We start from the raw sequence: 20,581 nt of genomic DNA, 5'->3' as shown, positions 1-20,581 counted from the left end.
GAGTGGCATTTAAGCCAATGCTAGCTTGTGTGTGCTTTTATTCAGAGTTGGGATCAAAGATCACTTGCACGGGTTATTCATGCCCTGAAATCCATATCCAAGTGTGATCCGAGGGCAGCCAACCAGTGAGGTGTTAGGTCAAGTAGTAAATTCTCTGAGGGCTTGAGGAAGTGTAGGGGCCATGCAGGAGTGGTGTCGTATTTGTAGGATTTGTTGTTGCTTTCCAAAAGACACTGGGACTTGTCAGCCTCGTTTGGACATGTGCCATGATGCAGCAGCAGTTCTGTAGCTGCTCTCATCTTTTCTCTCAGAGTAAGTTTGGCATTTATTTACGTTTATGGCTGGCACCCAGAGTGCTGTGAATGACACAACACGTGTCAGAGTTAGGCATGTTCTTTCTCCCTAGCTAGCCCAGCATGAGTTCGTGGGTCAGCTAGGAGGAAGAGCAGTTTGACTCTTGTTGCCTCTCTAATATAAACATAAGTCCACCTCAGCCGCACAACACCCAGCTTGACCTCCACAGGTGCGAAACTCCACCCCTGCCAGCCTGAGGGTGAGCCACTTCGCTGCCACATGGAGTCAGCGGGAGCCCCTATAAAGTACAGTTACTATCTCTTGACATCTCATGGTAGCATCTGCATCTTAACGTTGCGCCGCTACCATGCAACATAATCATGGCCTGGTGCATGAGCAAGACACGATGTTCTCATCTTGACTGCCTTTCTCTTCCTGCTGTTAAGTGGTTGAGGAACTCTTCTGTTCCTCCTCCAGGGCATAGGGGATAGTCTACAGCAGAGTGGAATTGAAGGAGGAAGTGGGTTATAACTTAAGCGATGATGACTGAGTGGGAGGGGAGTAATGGTTTTATGGGTAGGGCATAGACTGGGACTCGGGAGATCTGTATTTGGCATGTGCTTTGCCACAGATTTTCATGTTAAGTCCCTTAATCTCTCTCCACCTCAGTTTCCCCTCTGTAAAACAAGGACAATACTATTTCCTTTCTTCCCTCCCTTTGTCTTGTCTTTTGAGATTGGAAGCTCTTTGGAGCAGGGACTGTCTCTCACCATGTGTCTATGCAGCATGGAGCACAGTGGACCCTGATCTCAGTTGCACCCTCTAGATGCTACTGTAATATAAACAGTAACTCGCGGCTGCTTGAGCTGAAGGCCTGAGGTGAAACCAGTAATTCCCAGCTGGTTGCAAAGTGCCCCTCCCCTCAAAGAAAAAGAAATGCTTAAGCCACAGGTGATGGTTGGTGTTGTAACCCAGAAACGAAAACCTATAGAAAAAGCCCCAATAGATAACTTGTTGTTAGGTCTGCGAGGAGGATGGAAATTCCATTTTGCAGAGGACTTTTGCAGTGTTGAAATTTGGCTTTCATTCAAACTTTGAAATTCTCCACCAAAGAAAATTCTTGGCTTTTTCAATTTATATTATAATCTATTTTATAATACAAAACAACCAAAAAATATTGAAATGGAGGCTAACAATATTTTGTTCTACAAATGTTGAAATGGGACACCTTTCCCCTCCCTCCCCCAGTTTTTCTCCAAAATGAAAGGTCTGTGAAATTGACATTTTGAGAAGCGTTTCAGTTTTGGATGGCACCGCCATCTCTGATGGAGAATGGCTAAGCTGAAGTTTTTCTGAGCAGCTCTACTTTTTATACCATAAGACAGCTGGAAGCTGAATTGCCCACTCCTCAAGAACAGCGTTCTGTTTTACAGTATCAAGGGTTTATTAGCAGTCCGGTTGTATGCCCCCACCCCCACCCCCACCCCCCCCAAACAGGATTCCAGTCTGAAAATCCTGCTAGATTCATCACAGAAATTTAATTTGAAACAGGTGAGTAGCTTGGTTACAAACTCAACCAGTAGTTGATGGGATGGGATGGGGAAGGGAGTCTGTAAACCTTGCACGCAAGTGCATGCTTTGCTCAGAAGTATGTTTCCCTTGGTTACTCCCCCCTCCCCCGTTTCAAGTTTTAACAGAGGAAGCAGTGTTACTATTCTTCAAAGCCTTCCTAGCTTCTGCAATAGAGAATTTAAGCAGGACAGCTTCTGAAGATGGAGACAGCTCAAAGAAATGTCCCTACTTACCTGGCCCTGTCTATCTTTAACTTGTTGTGCTGCTGCCTTCCACTTGGAATAGCTGCTCTCATCTTTTCTCTCAGAGTAAGTTTGGCATTTATTTATGTTTATTAATTTTTTCATCGGTGTATTTCCAAACTTTGATTTACAAATGTGGTCTTAAAATGTCTGTTACAGAGAGAGTTGGAGAAGCTAACTCTAATTTTCAATGCAAAGGTGTTTAAATGTTTGGATTTTATTCCCACAAGTTATAGGGAATAGTGCAATTTTCCTTTAGCGATTTTCTAGGGCTACTTTAAGCAAGTGTGGGGATTATTGCTTCCAAAAGTGAACTGACTGGGAAGGGACAACATTTTTCTTGAACTGTTGCTTTGTAGGTGGTGTTGGGTGTAAGTGAAGGATATGCGTGTGAGCACTGGAGTGTGGGCTGTTTGCGTTCCTTGTGAATGGAGAGATGCAGCACTGACTTCTGTGTCCAGCGTTCTGACCGTTAGCTTGAGGATGGGGATTTTCGCCTCCTGGGGACAGTAGCTGAGGACCTTTGCCTTGGAGTGATCAAATTCTGCCATGAGTTTCATTGTGATCAATGCACACTTAATCCCCTTTCTGTGTACTCACATCACACAACTAACCATGTAGATAGATTTACAGTTATGCATATGTGCTGGGACAATTCTGGGCGTAAACAGAGGCTATCAGTCTCTGACAGCACAGCTTCTTTCATGAGGATTCATTAGGAATTGCATTTTTGCATCTATACAAATAATTTGTACTGTTTTTTCCCCAGCTCCCAAAGATATTTAGAATTTTATAGACAAATCCGTCAGTGAGCTGATGTGCTGAGTAGGAAACTTTGGCTACTAGAAACCTTTGTCTGTGAAAGGTGTTTTTTTCTTTTTTTCTTTTCACTTTTATTGAGATATCCAGTTGACATGTATTTTCTTCTGAGCAATAACCAAGTGGAGTATTGAAGCTGTCATTGCCCTAAGAGACTTGTTGATCGATGAAGTAAATACACAGGGACGACAGCACAGGCTACCACTGATACTCTGGTGAGGAGTGTGGCTCCACTTTAATTAGCCATGTAACCTCTTAGAGCAAAGAGGACACGCGTGGTTGGGTTTCAGTGCCAACATGTGTCCGTTCTGTGACAGGGTTGGTGACTGGCCAAGTGGAGAAGGGGCATGTGATTGGTGCCTAGCCAGATCTGCTGCTTCCCGCTAGGAAGCATGGTTTAATCTGGCAGCAGCCTCTCCCACCAGACTAGGGAGTAAGGTTATCTCGTCAGAGAGAGGTCCTCCCCATGAGGAGGAACACAAACCAGATGGCTGTGGAATTTGAGGAGGAAACAGGAGGGGAAGAGGGTTAAAGGCATTTGAAAGGTTAGAAGTCAGGGAGGGTGAGGGGCAATATTTTCTGCTCTTTCCTCACGGCTCGTGCTTGGCCTTATCAGCTGCCATCGTAGCTGCGCTAAGAATATTTTGCTGGGTTTGATCTCATATTCTTTTCCAAGTAATAAGGGCCTTTAGAAGGCCTTTCCCTGATATCTAATCTAAGGTCACTTTCCCAGGAGAATCAGTCTCTCTGTATGCCTGGGTTTCCTCAGTGGAGAGAATTTATTCCTTATTTAATTCCAGTGATGGAAACAACAGTTCTTTTTGCATATGTTAATTTTCCGAGGAAGGAGTAAATATGTACATAGCTCATGAAACTGGTGATGACTCCATAGCATATGTTGTAGCAAGGTGATACATTCACTGTTGCTAAAAGCCAGATTTTCAAACATATTTAGGCACCTAAAGAGTCAGATAATCGTCTAGTGGGATTTTCAGAAGCACCGAGACACCTTATTCCCATTGAAATCCTAAATATTTTTTAAAATCTTCCCTGAGTACTTACACAGCAAGAAGATATCTGACATTAAGGCTATCTTTAGGCTAGCAGAAAGAGACAGAACAAGGTCCAATGGCTGGAAGCTGCAGCTAGAAATATTCAAATAGGAAATAAGACTCAGTCTTTTAGCAGTGAGGGTAACTAAACACTGGAACAACTTACCAAAGGAAGTGCTAAATTCACTGTCTTTGGAGTCTTTAAATAGACATTCGCAAAAAGAAAAGGAGTACTTGTGGCACCTTAGAGACTAACCAATTTATTTGAGCATGAGCTTTCGTGAGCTACAGCTCACTTCATCAGCTCACGAAAGCTCATGCTCAAATAAATTGGTTAGTCTCTAAGGTGCCACAAGTCCTCCTTTTCTTTTTGCGAATACAGACTAACACGGCTGTTCCTCTGAAACCTTTAAATAGACATTGCACATCTTCCCAAGAGACATGCTGTAGTTCTGTCACAAGTTTATCGGTCTCAATAGTGTTCACTTGTGTATTGAGAAGAGCAATTTCCTCCACATGAGGAACGACTGGGTGAAACTCTCTGGCCTGTGTTATAGAGGAGCTCAGACTAAATGATCAGAGTGGTTCCTTCTGGCCTTAAAAGCTCTGAATTCTTTAGAAAATGGGTAGATCCCATTCCAAATATCACAAATGTTCAATGAGCTGCCTACAGATGAGCAAGCCACCACAAGTTATTCACAAAACTACCCACCCGGTAACTTCCAATAATGAAATAACAGCCAGTCTGTTTGCAGGCCAGTCACAGACAGGAGGAGTAAAATTTGTGAAACAAATTGTATTACGATCGTACTTCCCCAGCTCTATCCAGGCACGCTTGTTCTGTGGAGCCAGGGTGTTAAGCCCCAGTTCTGCCCAGGCCTAACACTATGAACATGAATAGTTCTACCAAAGGGGTTACTCAGATGTGTAAAGCTATGTGCACGCAGTAAGTCTTGGCAGGATCAGGGCTTTAGGCTTGAAGCCTGCCAAATTTACTTATAAAAAACCCAGAGTCACTTAACCCTTTATTTCCTTTTGGTGACTGAATGATTGAATTTCTGCTTTGTATTATTCCACCCTCCCTTCCTCCCCAACCGACAACTTAATTAATCACCACCTCCATACTGTGTGATGCAGCAAACAGGGTATGACAGGAAGATCCTGAAGAGAGCTGATTAAAAATAAAAAGACCTCCCAAAAAGTCACAGGAATGTTGATGAATTTTTTTTAATGTTTTCTATCCACATTTTGACCAGCTCTCGTCCTGCATGTGACTGACCTCCATCTGGAAACCTAGCCCCCTTTCCTCTGGAGTGTTCAGCTTCCTCCCATGATGGTCCGATGGCAAGGATGCTAGCTTCCCTGTGACTTACTTCCCCACCTGTAAAATGGGCATAGCTGCCCTCCCTTACCTCACTGGGGTGCTGTGAGGATAAATTCACTAGTGACTGTGAGGTGCTCTGTTACTATTGTAATGGGGACAGATACGTACCTAGGATAAATGGATTCCCCCAGAATTTGTTGAACCTCGAGGCATGGTGGAAAGCCCATCTCTATGAATGGGTATTTCCAAAGGCTGAAACAGCTAATGGTAGGATTTCTGACTGGTGGATACGCCTACCCCTTGAATACTGCGTGCAGTTCTGGTTGTCTCATCTCAAAAAAGATATATTAGAATTAGGGGTCTGGAACAGCTTCCATCTGAGGAGAGATTAAAAAGACTGGGACTGTTAAGCTTAGAAAAGAGCCGACTAAGGGGGGACATAATAGAGGTCTATAAAATCATGAAGGTTGTGGAGAAGGCGAATAGGGAAGTGGTACTTACTCCTTAACACATAAAACAAGAACCAGGGGTCACCCAATGAAATTAATAGGCAGCAAGTTTAAAACAAATATGAGGAAGTACTTCTTCACACAACGCACAACTAATCTGTGGAACTCATTGCAAGGGGAAGTTGTAAAATGCCAAAAGTACAACTGGGTTCAAAAAAGAACTAGATAAGTTCATGGAGGATAGGTCCATCAATGGCTAATAGCCAAGATGGTCAGGGATGCAATCCCATGCTCTGGGTGTCCCTAAACCTCTGACTTCCAGAAGCTGGGAGTGGATGACAGGGGATGGATCACTCGATAATTACCCTGTTCTGTTCATTTCCCACTGAAGCATCTGGCCCCTGCCACTATCAGAAGACAGGATACCGAGCTAGATGGACCATTGGTCTGACCCAGTATGGCTGTTCTTATGTGTTTGGCCATGTGACAGTTAATCAAATGACATGTGGTAGGAGAGAGGCAGACATGCAGCTGCTTTTTGATTGTTTCTTTGTAATTCCTGTGTCCTTGTATATATTGACGGCACATGGACCGTTGGATGGGCGCCCTTTGGGGTGGGGTTTTATAAGCCTGGAATCTAAATAACTGTTTTGATGGGTGAGGTGGGCTGTGTTTCCCTTCCAGGTAGAGAATGCCACTGGGACAGGTGACATGGAGCGAGCGTCCCAAGCTTCTCGCACTGCCCGCATGCTGAATATCATCGGGATCGTCGTAGGAGTAATTTTCCTCATCATTGTAATTGTCATAGTGGTAGTGGGGAGAAACACCAAGTGATAGAAGACAGCGTCACCTTCTAAATACTCACCCGTGCTGGGCAATAGCCATGTATCCAGTGCAAGCCCTCCTACCTTCTCAAAGAGCCAGCTGGGCGCAAAAAGCCAAAGATGGGAGTCCTCAGCACCACTGAGACTGCCAGCCAGAAGCTGCATCATGCACAAGCACCATCCTGTCCTTCTAGAAGCATTTCTTCATAATTAATTGCTTTGTGCTTTTGAATTAACCAGATTAACATGGTTTTCTCTATTGGTACGCAAATATATTGTAACAAGATACAATAAAAAAGGATTTGTATACAAGTGTCTCCCTACAAGTTTGTTCCCTGTTGCATTAATATACAGGCCCAAAGAATCTAGGTTATTGGAACGCTTCTTAAACTTTTATCCATTTTTATCCACTGTCCCACAGATGAGCTCACAACTAGGGTAAATTTATAGGCCCACTTTTTACAACAGTGTTGACATGAATGGTAAGCGACGGCTCCTGTATTTGTTTCCTTTGCTCTGCCACTGGACAGATGCCCTTTTATGATGCTTCCCCCTTTGTAAAGGTGCGGAATGGGGAAGTAGGTGGTATTAGGGTTGAATGCACTAGCCTGATACCTCTGGAGAGATGAATTCAAATCCACTCTTAGACCCTGATTCAGTAATGTTTTTAAGCCCCATTAACGTCAATGGGACTTGAGCACATGTTTACGCACTTTACTGAATCAGGCAGTTAGTTTCATTAGATTTTGGATTTAGAGTCTGATAGGAGTCTTGCCACTTGGTTCAGTGGGAGATGAATTGGGTTCATAGTTCACAGGTGGCTGAGTCTGGTAGGTCTCATCCTAGTCACTGCTTATTTATCTCCTAACCACCATCATGCAATTCGTCCAGGAATTGGAGTGGCAGAGGGTGCTGTTGGGCTGGACTGAGGTAGATCAGCACAGTTGGAGAGGGCCATGACTGTGGTGTGACAGGTGGCAATTTCCTAGACAAACCTTAAGCTTAATACATTTGGGGTGCATTGTATTAAAATGCAATTGCTTATGTGTTATTGTGAGATTGTGTGTAACTTCTCTAGGAGGAGGGGGTCTGCTAATATATTTCCTCCGGTTATCAGACCTTTTGAAGCTTTGCCCTGGCTAATCCATTGTCTGGCTGATTACCTATTCACGTTTCTTCCAACTGGATTTTCCAGGGACCCAACAGACAAAGAAAGGAGTCTTTCTGATTTCTGAATTCTATTCTGAATAAATAGCCTGAGTTTAAGCTGATTCAGAGGGGCCTTCATTCTGATCCAGCAAAGGGACAAGGCCTCTGGCTCATGGAGGGTCCCACTCCTTAGGGCAGGGTTAGGACTGATATCAACCAGAACACTTGGGGTGATGGGGGGAGGGAGGAGGTGACCTCTGGCATGCTTATTAGCGTGCATGTAGGTTCTTTTAGTGTTTTTAATGTTTGATGTGTAATACTCTTACCATAAGAATAAATGTGTTTGTTTCGAAAGAGCTGTGTGGTCATTTATAACTGTGGGAAGTTACACGGTTATCAGTCTCGGAGGCGGAAGCCAAAAAGGCCTGCTTAGTTAGACTGTCATTTGCTTGAAATAACGCAGTGAAGTCCAGGAACTGTTCAACCTGTAAATACCCAAGTCAGAAGGGAGACAGAGGCAGGGCTCCACCCAAGAAAGGCAACAGCTATGGGAGGGCTAGGGGTGGAAGCCCCACATCCTTTCAAAAAGGTAAAAATGAAATAAAAAGACTATCATTTTTTGCCACCTCAACTTGATGCAGCTACATTATGTGGAGCCCCTGCTGTTTGGTAAACATTCAGGTGGGGAAACTGTATCTCTGTTGCAATCACCCTTTCCTAAGCTCCAGGAAGTATGTGTATTTATCTTTCTTTCCTGAAGCATGAGTTACGGTAATTAGAAACTAGGAGCCCTAGTCTGTGTGGGAATGGCCTGACTCAGCTGAAAATATTGCCCAGAAGAATCTCCCTGTCCCCATTACTTCTCCTTTCTTTTCAGACCATTGCGAATTACAGTAATGTGTGTGTCTGGGAAGGGCCTCCCCCATGCAATCTTTTGAAAGGGTATTTACCCAGGCTGGAGGGATGTGTGTAGTATTTTCACAGACCCTTGGGACCATTTGGGGCTGCTCCTTGCCTTACAAGCCTAATTAACCTAATGAAAAAGCCCCCTTGTGGGCAACTGGCTGGCTCTGGGGATCAGGAGTGGACCCTTGTATGACTCTGCCTTAGGTCAACAGTAACCAAAAGCTGCTGCTGTTTAGTGGCCCCCCTCCGTGAAATCATTTGATGGATTCAGCAATGTCCAAAGCCAAGGGCCTCCTGGCTGGGAGCCTTAGTGCACAGCATTTCCAGGACTGTTTTCTAAGTACTTCGGCAGGAGGGAGAGGATGTATGTATGGGGAAAGGTTGTCCTCCTGCTGCTCACATTTTACCTTTTCCATAGATAGAGAACTCCAGTAAACACCCCGGGGTTGCCTGTCTGGCTCATCTCCCCAGCACTAATGCTCCTTTGCCCAATCCCTGAACCTACTGGCTTCAGTCCTACACAGATGGAGAAAGTGAGGCATAGGCTGTTTTGAATACAGCAGTTTCCCTTCAGGCTAATCATCTTTCCTGTAACTGACTCCCAGCCCAGTTAATGGGAGCCATGTGCGGGTACAGCCATCACCAGCCCAGTGGACCTGGTCCAACTAATTCTAAACAAAGCCATCATTTCTCTCCAGATTCCACCAGACCGGGTGACATGGCTTTGAGAGTGTCACGCAAGAGGGTGGGGTGGGTTTTTTTCCCCACAAGTTAGCAATTGTAACTTGGAAAGAACAATCTGCTTTTGATTGGAGAGAAAGGGCCTCCCTTCAGCCTTTTCTGAAGCTATTCGCATCTCTGGTGTCAACAACTGCTTAGACTGGCAGCCAGGGCTCAAAGCCCTATGGAAAGAATGTGTGGGGGTGGGGGTTCTATCTATCATCATCTGCAAGCAGCCGTACTTAAAGGGCATCCCCAGGTTGATTTCAGTTTTTGGTTGGGTTTGTGACCCTTGAGCCCCCTTCACACATTCTTTAAACACTGAATGCAGCTGAGCTGTGATAGATTGTGACCTCCTTAGGTCTCATAAACTAAGCAGAGTGGGGCCAGCTCTGTACTTGGGTGAGAGACCTGTAAAGACAATGAGAAGCTGCAGGGAGTCACCTGCCTCCCGCTCTGGGTTATAGAAGTATTTGTTCAGTATGAATTAATAAAAGTCAGATGAATCTTGGAGCCTGGATTAAGCAGTGATTTTGAGCCCAGACGATCTACTTTTTGCTGATCCTCATCTTGGACATCCCCAGACCAGTGCTCTTTACCATGCCCTGAAACGCTTTCTAGGTCTGCTCAAACCAAATCTAAGTCTCTCCTTCATGGCATTGCAGAGCACTACTGCTCAGCTACCGGGATAATCCCTTTGCTAGGTAGCTTGTCTCAGATCACCTGTGGCCACCAATGGAAATAGCTAACCAGCTCCATTCAAGGCTTTGCTCAAAGGGTTGGCATTGGCTGCCTACCTTCTGTTAGAATCCCAATTCCAAATAATGAATTTTGGGGTTTGCTGGCCATGCTGAATTTTAAAAAACAAACATACATTTGTTTAGGTGGACCTGAAAAAAAATTTTTTTTTTATTTTTTGGTGAATCTAAAAGTAAAAGAAAATTCATTTTGGGTCAAATGAAATATTTAGTTCTATAGGAAACTGTTTTCTCTAGATTTTGAGTTTTGTTGTTGTTGTTGTTTTGTTTTTACATTTCTGTATTTTTAAAATAAATTGAAAAGTCATTTTGACACAAAAAATTAAAACTTTTCATTTTCAAAGTATTCCAGGGTTGGAATAAGTCAAACATTTCAGCTTTCCCAGATATTTTGTTTTTTCAATCAAAACAATTCAGTGAAACCAACACATATTTGTGACATTTTTGGTATCCCCAAATCTGTATATTTCACCAAAAACAATTTTGGCCAAAAATTTTCACCCGGCTCTAGCTGTGAACTCTGTCACTTGAGACATTTAAACCTGTACTGGACACAGCATGGGAAACCGTACTCTAGAGAGCAGCCCAGGATTGGCTGAGGGGGCTGGAGGAATGGGATAGCTGGTGCTTGTATTGTGACACTTCCTTCGGGGACCCAAGGTTTTCAGGCTCCTTGCCACTACCTGCCCTCAGCGTGAGGAAGACTTGTCTATGCCCGCAACCTGAAACCACTAGCCTCCGGCTGCACAGGCACTGCCTTCCTGCCCTTCGTAGGTCTCGCTTTCTCAGTACAGATTACTGATAGGCACATACCTTCCCCCTGAGTTCTTGGAATGGCCTCTGGCACGCCCAGCCCATGTTCCATTGCACATTTACAGAACTCCGAGAGCTGCTACTCCCTAAAGGAAAAGCACACACCAGCTTGCAAGATTCAGCTCAGGATCACCACACAGCTCAACACACAGAACTTCAATATATACATATCGTGAAAAAAGGAATAAGTTTATTATCCAAACAGAGATTCAAGGACAGAAAGTGAGGATATTGCAAAGCAATGGTTACATATAAAACAAAATCATAACATGCTTTCTAGAGCCGACACTTACCTAACAAGGCGTTCCGCTATCTCCTACGAGATAGCTTACCTCATGTCCTTTTCTCAGCATTTTCACCCAGTTTAGCTGAGATCCATTCTCATAAAATCAATCCTACTGGCAGTCCTCACAGATTGAAGGAATAACTGGAGGTTCATCTACACCCCAGATATAGTTTCAAAAGTTCATTACCTTACTCCTAAACAAGATAACTCCTCTTGGTTTATTTTTTTCCTGAAGCCCCTGCAATCTATTGATTAGAATTTTGCTCACACTGTAAATGGGTGTCCTTTGGGAACCACACAATACTCAGTTTGCACGTGGTGAGTCAGAGTGACATACACATCTCTGTCTTGCATGACAGAGATATGTGGATCACCTGGTGGCCTGCCTTTACTCACAGTCCTAGGGAACATAATTTTTACTATATATCCATAACTATTCACATGTTTTCCATACATGCATCTTGCAATGATTATGATGATCAATGTGACACAGGCTTTCATTACATGACCCCTTTTGATGAACCCAGGAGATCCGTGTACCCCGGGGCCATCTACCAGTTAGCATCAAGGGGTCCTTGGGTCACATGTCTCATCTCTCAATTCTATGTTCTTTGATTAATGCACATGCTAATGCAAAATCAGACCCAGCTTTGGCTCTGAGAAGCCCGCACCCCAGCTCCCTGTGCTCCCTGCCCGCCACAGAGCCAAAATACAAGTTTGCCCCGGGTGCCTGTCTCCCTAAGGCCAGCCCTGCCCTTTCCCTTGCGCCAAGGCTCTTTCCTGCTCATTTTCAGCAGGCCGCTTGCACGCAACCAGACTCAGCACAGCCTCAAAATCTGAAAATGCGCTTTCAGAACAGTTTGGAGTCACCTCAACACACTGTACGTCATACCCAGCCTCTCTCAGGGCTTCCTCCACCGACTCCCACTCCAGGTAGAGGCAGGAGAACCTGCGCTGGCCTACCATGTAGTAGGTTTCTTTCAGGACTGTCACCATCACCAAGTGGCCCCCTGGCTTTAACAGAGAACTGATGTTCTTCAGTGCTGCACGATAGCTGTTCAGGTCTTTGCAAGCAGCTTCCAAGCACAGTGTGGAGAGCAGGCAGTCGGCCTGGGGCAGAGACACAGGGGCCAAGATGTTGGATTGGGACACATCGCATTTCAGAACCTGCTTGACTTTCTTTCTCAACTTCTCTTCCTTCTCAGCCCACTTTTCCCTGCAAGAAATGTTATATTGTGTACCATTGCATGATTATCAGTCTGTCCATCAGATCTCAGCAAGGCGATGTTCAATGGAATCAAAAGGCAGCACATTTAAAACTAATAAGAGGGGACTTTTTTCCACACAGCATGCAATTAACCAGTGGAACTCATTGTCACAAGACACCACTGAGGCCAAGAATTAGACAAAAGGATAATAGCCAGTTACATTACAGTAGGGATTAACCATAACCAAGCCCTAGAAGGGCTATAAACCCTCCTGCTTCAGGGCATAAGCCAACCCCTGACTAGCTGGAGTTAGGAGGAAACTTTCCCTGGGTGCTAGGCATTTCACAATTGTCAAACTGCAGAGCAATGCAGCAAGAAAAGATGTTGGTGTGACTCTCCATTCCTACTGATCCAGGAGCATGGGGAGCTTTGGACAGCTCAGCATTTTCTCTTTGCATCAACACCTTCTGTGCTTCTGATCTATGCAAGGAAGAAGGAGGTTCCAGTGGTCAGCATGCTAATCTAGAACCCTGGAGATCTGCATTCAGTTCTGTGCTCTGCCACAGATCCTTCTGAGTGGCCTTGAATAAGTCGCATAGTCTCGCTGTGCCTCAGTCCCCTCTCTGGATAATGGGGGTAAGGTCACAAGGGTGTTGAGAGTCAATGCATTAATAAAAATAGAGAGTCTCTCAGACACTCTGGCAATGGGGGCTGTATGAGTTCCCAGATAAATAGAGACTCTTGCCTCTAATCTGCAGCCCTTCTTCCCCCAAAGTCCTGGGCTGCATCCTTCAACAGCTCTGCCTGAATCGCTCCCCTGCTGTTTCTGTCCTGGGCTCTGCCCACCCCTCCAGCTTTGCCAATGTACCTCTATCCAGACCAGCATTCCCTGACCCTTGCTCTGCCAGTCCTGCCCCCTTCAACCCCATGCTGCCAATGCATCTCATCTCTGAACAGCTGGTCCTTTGCCTGGCATGCTATTTCAGTTCTACCCAGCTCTCTGCTGGTGCCCCGCACTCCTTCCTGACCCAAAGCCTCCACCCTTTGCTATTCCAGTTCTGCTCCCCCTACACACAGACAGACAGCTCTGCTGATGCCCCTGGGTCCTAACCTACAGCACCCCTTGCTCTTCCAGCCCGGCACCTCTCCTGAACTGAGACTGCCAATTAAAATCAAGTAGCTAGAACGATTCACCGCTCTCTGAAAACATAAGGTCTGATGTACTTGGAAATATTTTGTCCGAGCTTTCTGTGGATGTTTAGCTCTGGAGAGAGATTAGATAGCAAGTCTCTGAAACACAAAGCCCCACAGCAGACTGAAACACTATCACTGAGACACAGACAGCTGCTCTGTCTAGATACAACTGTTGTTTTATTATTTATCAATTGTGTTACCTCATTCACACCATGGCCCTTTGCAGACCCGTGTATAGACAAGAGCCCTGTTCCAAGGACCTTACTCTCCAGACTAACTAGAATTTTTTATTCTAGACAAGCTCTCAACAAGGTCCCATGAGCGGCCCCTGCTGGCCCAGAGTGGAATTTTACAAACATTTACACGCTATTGGGAAATACAATTTGTGTGGTTTTCCAGGTTTCAATGTCTTGTTTAAACATATAACCCCACAGGAAACTAAAAAGCGAGAGGCATCCACGTTCTCTGCACTGGCCAAGTAGCAGGTTACAATGACTGAACCGTATTCAACCAGAGCGGAAAAAGGGCGAATTGAGAGAAGCAGGAGTGGGATCGGTGTTTGTACAGCTGCGCTTACACAGTTGGCAGTAACTATTTGCACTCCACTGAATGAATGTCCTGGGAGGGGTAATGCCCAGAACTACAAGCCTGGAAATTACCAAGTAAGGAGAGACTGTGGCATGGCACAGCAAAGGTGATGCATATAGAAACCTTATTACCAGAACTAGGGAATTTAGTAAAGGTTTGTGTCCTGGTTGGTCATTTCAATATGACTTTGGATTCAGGTTTCAAATCCCTCCACATATGCTTTTGAAAAACTGAGTCCTTGCCATCTACGGTGGAAGCAGTGGTCATGTAGTCAAAACAAAGACCCGCGTTTTAGTTCTCACTCTGCCACTGACTTCCTGTGTGATCTTGGGCATGTTACTTCCCCTCTCTCCACCTTAGTCTCCCCATCTTTAAAATGGAGATAAAAATACTTCCTTATCTGTCTCAGCAGTGTAGTTGTAGCCATGTTGGTCACAAGATATTAGAGATACAAGGTGGGTGAGGTAATATCTTTTATTGGACAAACTTCCATCCAATAACTTGATCCAATAAAAAAAATTTACCTCACCGACATTGTCCCCTTATCTGTCTACCTAGGTATTTATGCTATGCCCATCACCATGGTATTTCACCTTCGAGAGTTGTTATGAAGCTAAATTCATGTATGTTTTTAAAACTCACAGTCAACCTCTGGAACTCGTTGCCAGGGGATATTGTGAAGGCCAAAAGTATAGCTGGGTTCAAATAGCATTAGGTAAATTCATGGAGAATAGGTCCATCAATGGTTATTGGCCAAGATGGTCAAGGACACAATCCCATCCTCTGATGTCCCTAAGCCTCTGACTGCCAGATGCTGGGACCGGACAACAGGGAATGGATCACTTGATAATTGCCCTGTTCTGTTCATTCCCTTTGAAGAATCTGGCATTGGCCACTGCTGGAAGACAGTATACTAGGCTAGATGGACCATTGGTCTGACCTGATATGACCATTCTTATGTTCTTATGAGATGGAAGGTGACTGAGAACTGCGAAGTATTAGTACATATTAGAATAGTTATTTCAGTACAATAGTGTGAAATTTAGTTGGTAAGCTCTCTGGGGCAGGGACCTTCTTTTTGCTGTATGTTTGTACAGCACCTAACACAAGGGGGTCCTCGTCCATGGCTATGCAGGCGTGCTGGAACAATTTTTATAGTGGGAGTGCTGACAGCCATTGAACCAAATTGTAAACCCTGTATATAATGCAATCAACTTCAAGCCTGGGGGTACTGCAGCCCCCTTATTTCCAGCATCTATGTGTGTAACACATCATGTTACCTATAAAAGTCTCCCTAAGGTGGATCCTTTTGAAATAGAGGGGTTTCAACATGAAATTTTGTCCTGAGAATTATTATTAAGGTCACCAATCATGCAAGGAAAAATGACAAATTCTATGCACAAAGAAAATGTATGTTCTAAATTTTCAAAAGTGACTAGTGATTTTGGGAGACCCTTTTTGGGTGTCCAACTTGAGCTACCTTAAAGGGAGCCTGATTGTCACACGGGAAGTGCTTAGGACATACTAGATTTGGGCCTTTTTTACAGCATCTCATTTAATGCACCCAAAAAACTAGTCACCTGGGAAAATGTGCAGAGCTGGTCAGAAAAATGTCCAAACCAAACGTTGATGGAAAATGATGGGGGAAGTTACACGAAGATGTCCATGGTTTTTTGTTTGTTTTCCAACCAGCTGCAATTAGTTAAAAAAAAATTAGTTAAGTTTGAGAAGCATGCAGGCTTCAGCGCTCTGTGAGAGGTATGGGAGGCTTTCCTGATAGCAGCTACAGAGAATGTGTGACAGGATCATACTTCTGAGTTGTTTTATAATAAAGGCTGAAAAGAGAGGATTGTTATTCTGTTTGCAGCACTATTCTAGTCAAAAATTTTACACAACACAGAGGTAAACCCTAGGCCCTGACCCTAAAACACTTACACACTGCTTCACTTCAGCCAATGTATTATTATTTATTATTTGTATTATTACAACACAGGGGAGCTGGAACAATTTGTACAGTGTGGGTGCTGAGAGCCATTAACCCAAACTGTAAACCCTGTATGTGATGGAAACCACTTCAATCCAGGGGGTGCTTTAGCATCCCCAGCACCCTTTGTTCCAGCCACTATGTGGCTATGGCTCGTGGGTGCTATGGTAATAAAGATAGTATCATAATCAGTATAACTAATAATAATAGTGACACATGACCTATAGGGTTCAGCTGGCAGCTTCCAAACATGGCAGTTGGATCCGGAGCGAGCGCTTCCAGTGGATTCCCATTTCTTGAGCCTCCCCTGCATCTGCCATATGTCAGCCTTTGGGTGTCCTACTCAGTTTGTCATTGTGTTTTCACATCACACTCTAGTAAGAGGTCCCCTCCCCTGCAGGGGTTCATTTCAGTGACAAGACATGTTTCCTCTGACTGGATCATCAGTAGCCAGGTCACCCTTCCTTACCTGTCTCCTTCCAGCTCACACACGTATTTCACCACTGGAGTCCAGTCAAACGCTCCTGGCTCATTCTTCAGCCATTTCTCCAGTTCGTGGCGGTTCCGGTCTGTATAGTCCGAAGCAATGATCTCCTTAAAGTTCTCGCAGGCGGAAAAGAGCTGATAAATGGTGGGGCCGCTGCCGATGTCAATCAGGGTGTCGCCTTTCAATCCACCTGGTTGGGAACGGCAAGGAACAAAGTTACATTGGTGCATTGCATGACCCATAAGACGGAGAAGTTGTACTCAGTGCTGGTTGGGGTTTTTTTGAGGCGGGCTTTTTGTTTGGTTGGTTTTCATTTGCTTCTTTGATGCCTCATGCGAATAGTATGTAGGATGGAACACTCCTCCAGCAACAGCCTCAACACCTAAGGAGGTATGTTCTGGTTAGGGCCTTTGCCTAGACTAATGAAATCTGCCACAGACTCGCCGTGTGACTTTGGTGAGTCACTTAATCTCTCTGAGCCTCAGTCCTTCATGTGTTAAGCGGGAATAACAATCCTGCCTTTGTACATCTTGTCTATTTAGATTATAAACTCTCTGCCTAGGCTGAAGTTGGTTCCTTATTCCCAATTCCTTGTCTGTGGTACCAGCATCCTATCCACTGTTCCCAGTTGTTTATTTAACCTCCAAAATTGTTTAAAAATATGTCAATGTAAGATTAAATATTTTTAGAAATTTTATCAAATGTATGTGATTGAATGTGATAAAAATTTAAATGACTAATTACTTAATTATTTATTAATTGAATGACCAAATAAGTGGATTGGCAGTGTGACATGAGGCAGAGCATTGCACAGTAACAAAACTTCAGGTCAGCCAGCGGCATGCCTCAGTTTCTTCAGAAGAGTCTGACAGTGGCGGGGATGTGTCAGTCGGGGTGACCCAAGACTGATTTTGTCATGTTTGGCCCGTCAAAACCCAGCTCCTTACTTCATTCGTAATTGAATAATCAGCTCATTATCTTTCATATTTTATCAATTCAATCACATTGATAAATATATTTTAAATAATTTTGCCCTTTGAATAAGGGTCTAGGAACCATGAATAAGGAACTAACTTCAGTCTCAGAACTCTCTAGGGTAAGGACTTCCTCTATGCTTGTACAGCGCTCAGCACACCAGGGTCCCGATCTCAGCTGGGGACTCTCTATACCATCACAATAATCATTCTATAGACGCTCATTATCACAGGTGTTCTGATACCATGATCCTCAACATGCTTTAAAAATGTTGCTAGAAAACCAGAGTAGGGAACCAGCAGTGGAAAGGCTGACCCAGAATACCCTGGTTATAAACTGCTTAGCAGTGAGCCCAGTCACATGCTATGAGTTGCCACGGAGAAGTTCTCCAGGGTGTGTAGTAACATCAGTAACCCCTAGTCCATTTCCAGGTTTAGAATCCAGCTGGCAACATCTGTTACTTCTCATAACACATAGCAGGAAAGAAATCAGATTAATTTATGAAGAGGGGGGATTTTTTTTTTTGATTCCTGTGATATTAAAGGGTTTAACAGCTTGTACAACAGTGAGGATAGTTCCAGATTGCAACATTGATCATAATAGGATGCAGGGAACCAGGTCACCTGCTCCTTTTAGTAGTTGCAATTTGAAGTCCATCTGAGTCAGTGATTTTAATTCTCATGAGAGTCTGGGGTTGATGACACAGATGGCTCCCTAATCAGGGTCCCCCATCCTGAGTCTGCCATTCCAGCCTTGGGCCTCACCCTCGATTCTGCCATTGCATCTCATTCTTGAACTGCAACTCCCACTTGCTCTTCCCCTCCTGGGCTCTACCACACACAGCTCTGCTAATGCAGCTCATACGCTTGTTATTCTAATCCCAGACTTCACTACACACAGCGCTGCAGACCTTCTTCAGTCCTGACTCACAGTCCCCACTTTTCTCTGTTCCAGTTCTCCTCCAACCCCAGCTCTGCCAATACCCCTCAGTCCTCACCCACAGCACCTCCAATGCATTATTCCAGCCCTCGACCGCTCCAGAATTGAGATTGCCACTGATGTATGGATTTTAAAGGGGAAAATTGAGTAGCTAAAACTAGCTGCAACACTTAGGAAATGAAGGGGCTAACTTAACTCGGAAATACTTTCAGTGGCTTAGTGTGAGTATGTAGCTCTAGAGACTAGTGTTTGTGACATACAAAACCCCACATCATACTGAACCATCATGGCCTCTACAGCTGCTAGTTACAATTAGAAATGCTCTCATTATTATTTATTATGTGCATGCCATGAGTATGAAGACAAGACTCCTGTCCTAAAAGCCTTGCTACCCTTATAGAGCCTTGTTGTTTCCCGTCACAGACAGCATTATTAAACGAGCATGTGATCACAAGACAGGGGAAAAGTTGAGAACTTCTCAGTCCTAGTGCACTATACCCGCAGGACACTATACTCACCTGAAATGAATATCTTAAACAGGCTTCTCAGATTTAATTCCAGAATTTCATTCCCTTGGCAATGACTGGAACCAAAGGAATAATAGGTCTTCAAATACACTGCAGGATTAAAATCTTTCTGGTAAGCTTCTCCCCCTGTGAAACTAGCTGGAGATTCCATCTTGCACAAACAACCTCTGCTCCTGCATTTGTTCCGAATGGAGACTGATAGCTCTTCCTGTTGATACTTTAAGCCCCTCCTTGTACTTGCAAATTTCAGTTTCACTTCAGACTGGGAAATTTTTCAGGCTGAGAGATCCCACAGGATCTGCAAGATTTTCTCAGTCTGCAGAATCAAAAGAAGAAGCAGCAGAAAAGACTATATGGGGAAGAAAGTGTGTCGTGACCATATTTTCCCAATGGGAAAATGGGACACTGTGTGGGGCCGGTCTGCACGGGGCTAGCCTGAAGCCCCCTGCCACCGACCCGCATGGGGCTGGCCCAGCCCAAGCTGCTCTCCTCAGCCTTCCCTCCCTTCCACTCAGGGCTGGTGTTGCCGCTCTCCCACCTCCACCAGCATGTTCCTCCATGCCCTGCTAGGGGTCGCCCCCCACTTTTTTTGGCCAAACTGGGCATTTGTCCCTTTTGCTGATCATCAGTTGGCAAGAACAAATGGTACAAATGCCCAGTTTGGCCAAAAAAAAGTGGGGACAGTTGGGACAGGGCTTAAAAAAGCAACTGTCCCAGCCAAAACAGGACATATGGTCACCCTAGTCTGAGGCTATGTCTATACTAGCCGTGAAATGATGATCTGGTCCTGAGCTCAGATGATCTGGTCCGGTTCTGGTCTGGTCTGGTCCAGATCTGGAGCTCAGTCAAACGCTCCCAGCTCATTCTGCAGCCATTTCTGCACCTCCTGGGGTTTCTGGTCCATCTAGTCTCTGGCAATGATCACTTTGAAGGTTTTGCTGGTGTATGGTGGGGCTGGTGCAGATATCAATCAGGGTCTCCCCTTTAATATTGTCTGATTTGGAATAAACAATCCCAGCTTCTCAGGACATACAGCAGCAGGGGATGGACGATGAAGTTGGATGGGTAAAGGCTGAGTCTAGCAAGCTTGAAGATTTGTCTTCTACTTTTCTTCCACATGTCTATTCAGGGGACACCATCATAGGGCCTAATCACATCAGCCACACTATCAGAGGCTTGTTCACCTGCACATCTACCAATGTGATATATGCCATCATGTGCCAGCAATGCCCCTCTGCCATGTACATTAGCCAAACCAGACAGTCTCTAAGCAAAAGAATAAATGGACACAAATCTGACAACAGGAATCATAACATTCAAAAACCAGTAGGAGAACACTTCAATCTCTTTGGTCACTCGATTACGGACGTAAAAGTTGCAATTCTTCAACAAAAAAAACTTCAAAACCAGACTCCAGCGAGAGACTGCTGAATTGGAATTAATTTGCAAACTGGATACAGTTAACTTAGGC

At 44.6% G+C, this 20,581-nt stretch overlaps 1 protein-coding gene and 1 long non-coding RNA gene across 2 annotated transcripts; one reads left to right on the top strand and one right to left on the bottom strand.

The window, feature by feature from the left end:
- Positions 1–1,878: 1,878 nt before the first annotated feature.
- Positions 1,879–6,888, top strand: LOC125625478 (uncharacterized). Its single transcript, XR_007353565.2, has 2 exons — positions 1,879–2,174; positions 6,437–6,888. It is a non-coding gene; the product is annotated as an uncharacterized LOC125625478 (long non-coding RNA).
- Positions 6,889–11,090: 4,202 nt separating this feature from the next.
- Positions 11,091–19,317, bottom strand: LOC125625368 (nicotinamide N-methyltransferase). The gene is made up of 3 exons (XM_048827339.2): positions 19,102–19,317; positions 16,652–16,859; positions 11,091–12,424 (listed from the first exon to the last, which is right to left on the bottom strand). The coding sequence occupies exons 1-3, from the start codon at positions 19,259–19,261 to the stop codon at positions 11,947–11,949; spliced, it is 846 nt and encodes a 281-aa protein (XP_048683296.1). The 5' UTR covers positions 19,262–19,317; the 3' UTR covers positions 11,091–11,946.
- Between the last annotated feature and the right edge of the window lie 1,264 nt (positions 19,318–20,581).

This window comes from Caretta caretta, chromosome 22, assembly GCF_965140235.1.
Source record: "Caretta caretta isolate rCarCar2 chromosome 22, rCarCar1.hap1, whole genome shotgun sequence".
Classification (NCBI taxonomy): Eukaryota; Metazoa; Chordata; order Testudines; family Cheloniidae; genus Caretta; species Caretta caretta.
Note: the sequence above shows the minus strand (reverse complement) of the source record. Positions and strands in the feature narration are given on the sequence as shown.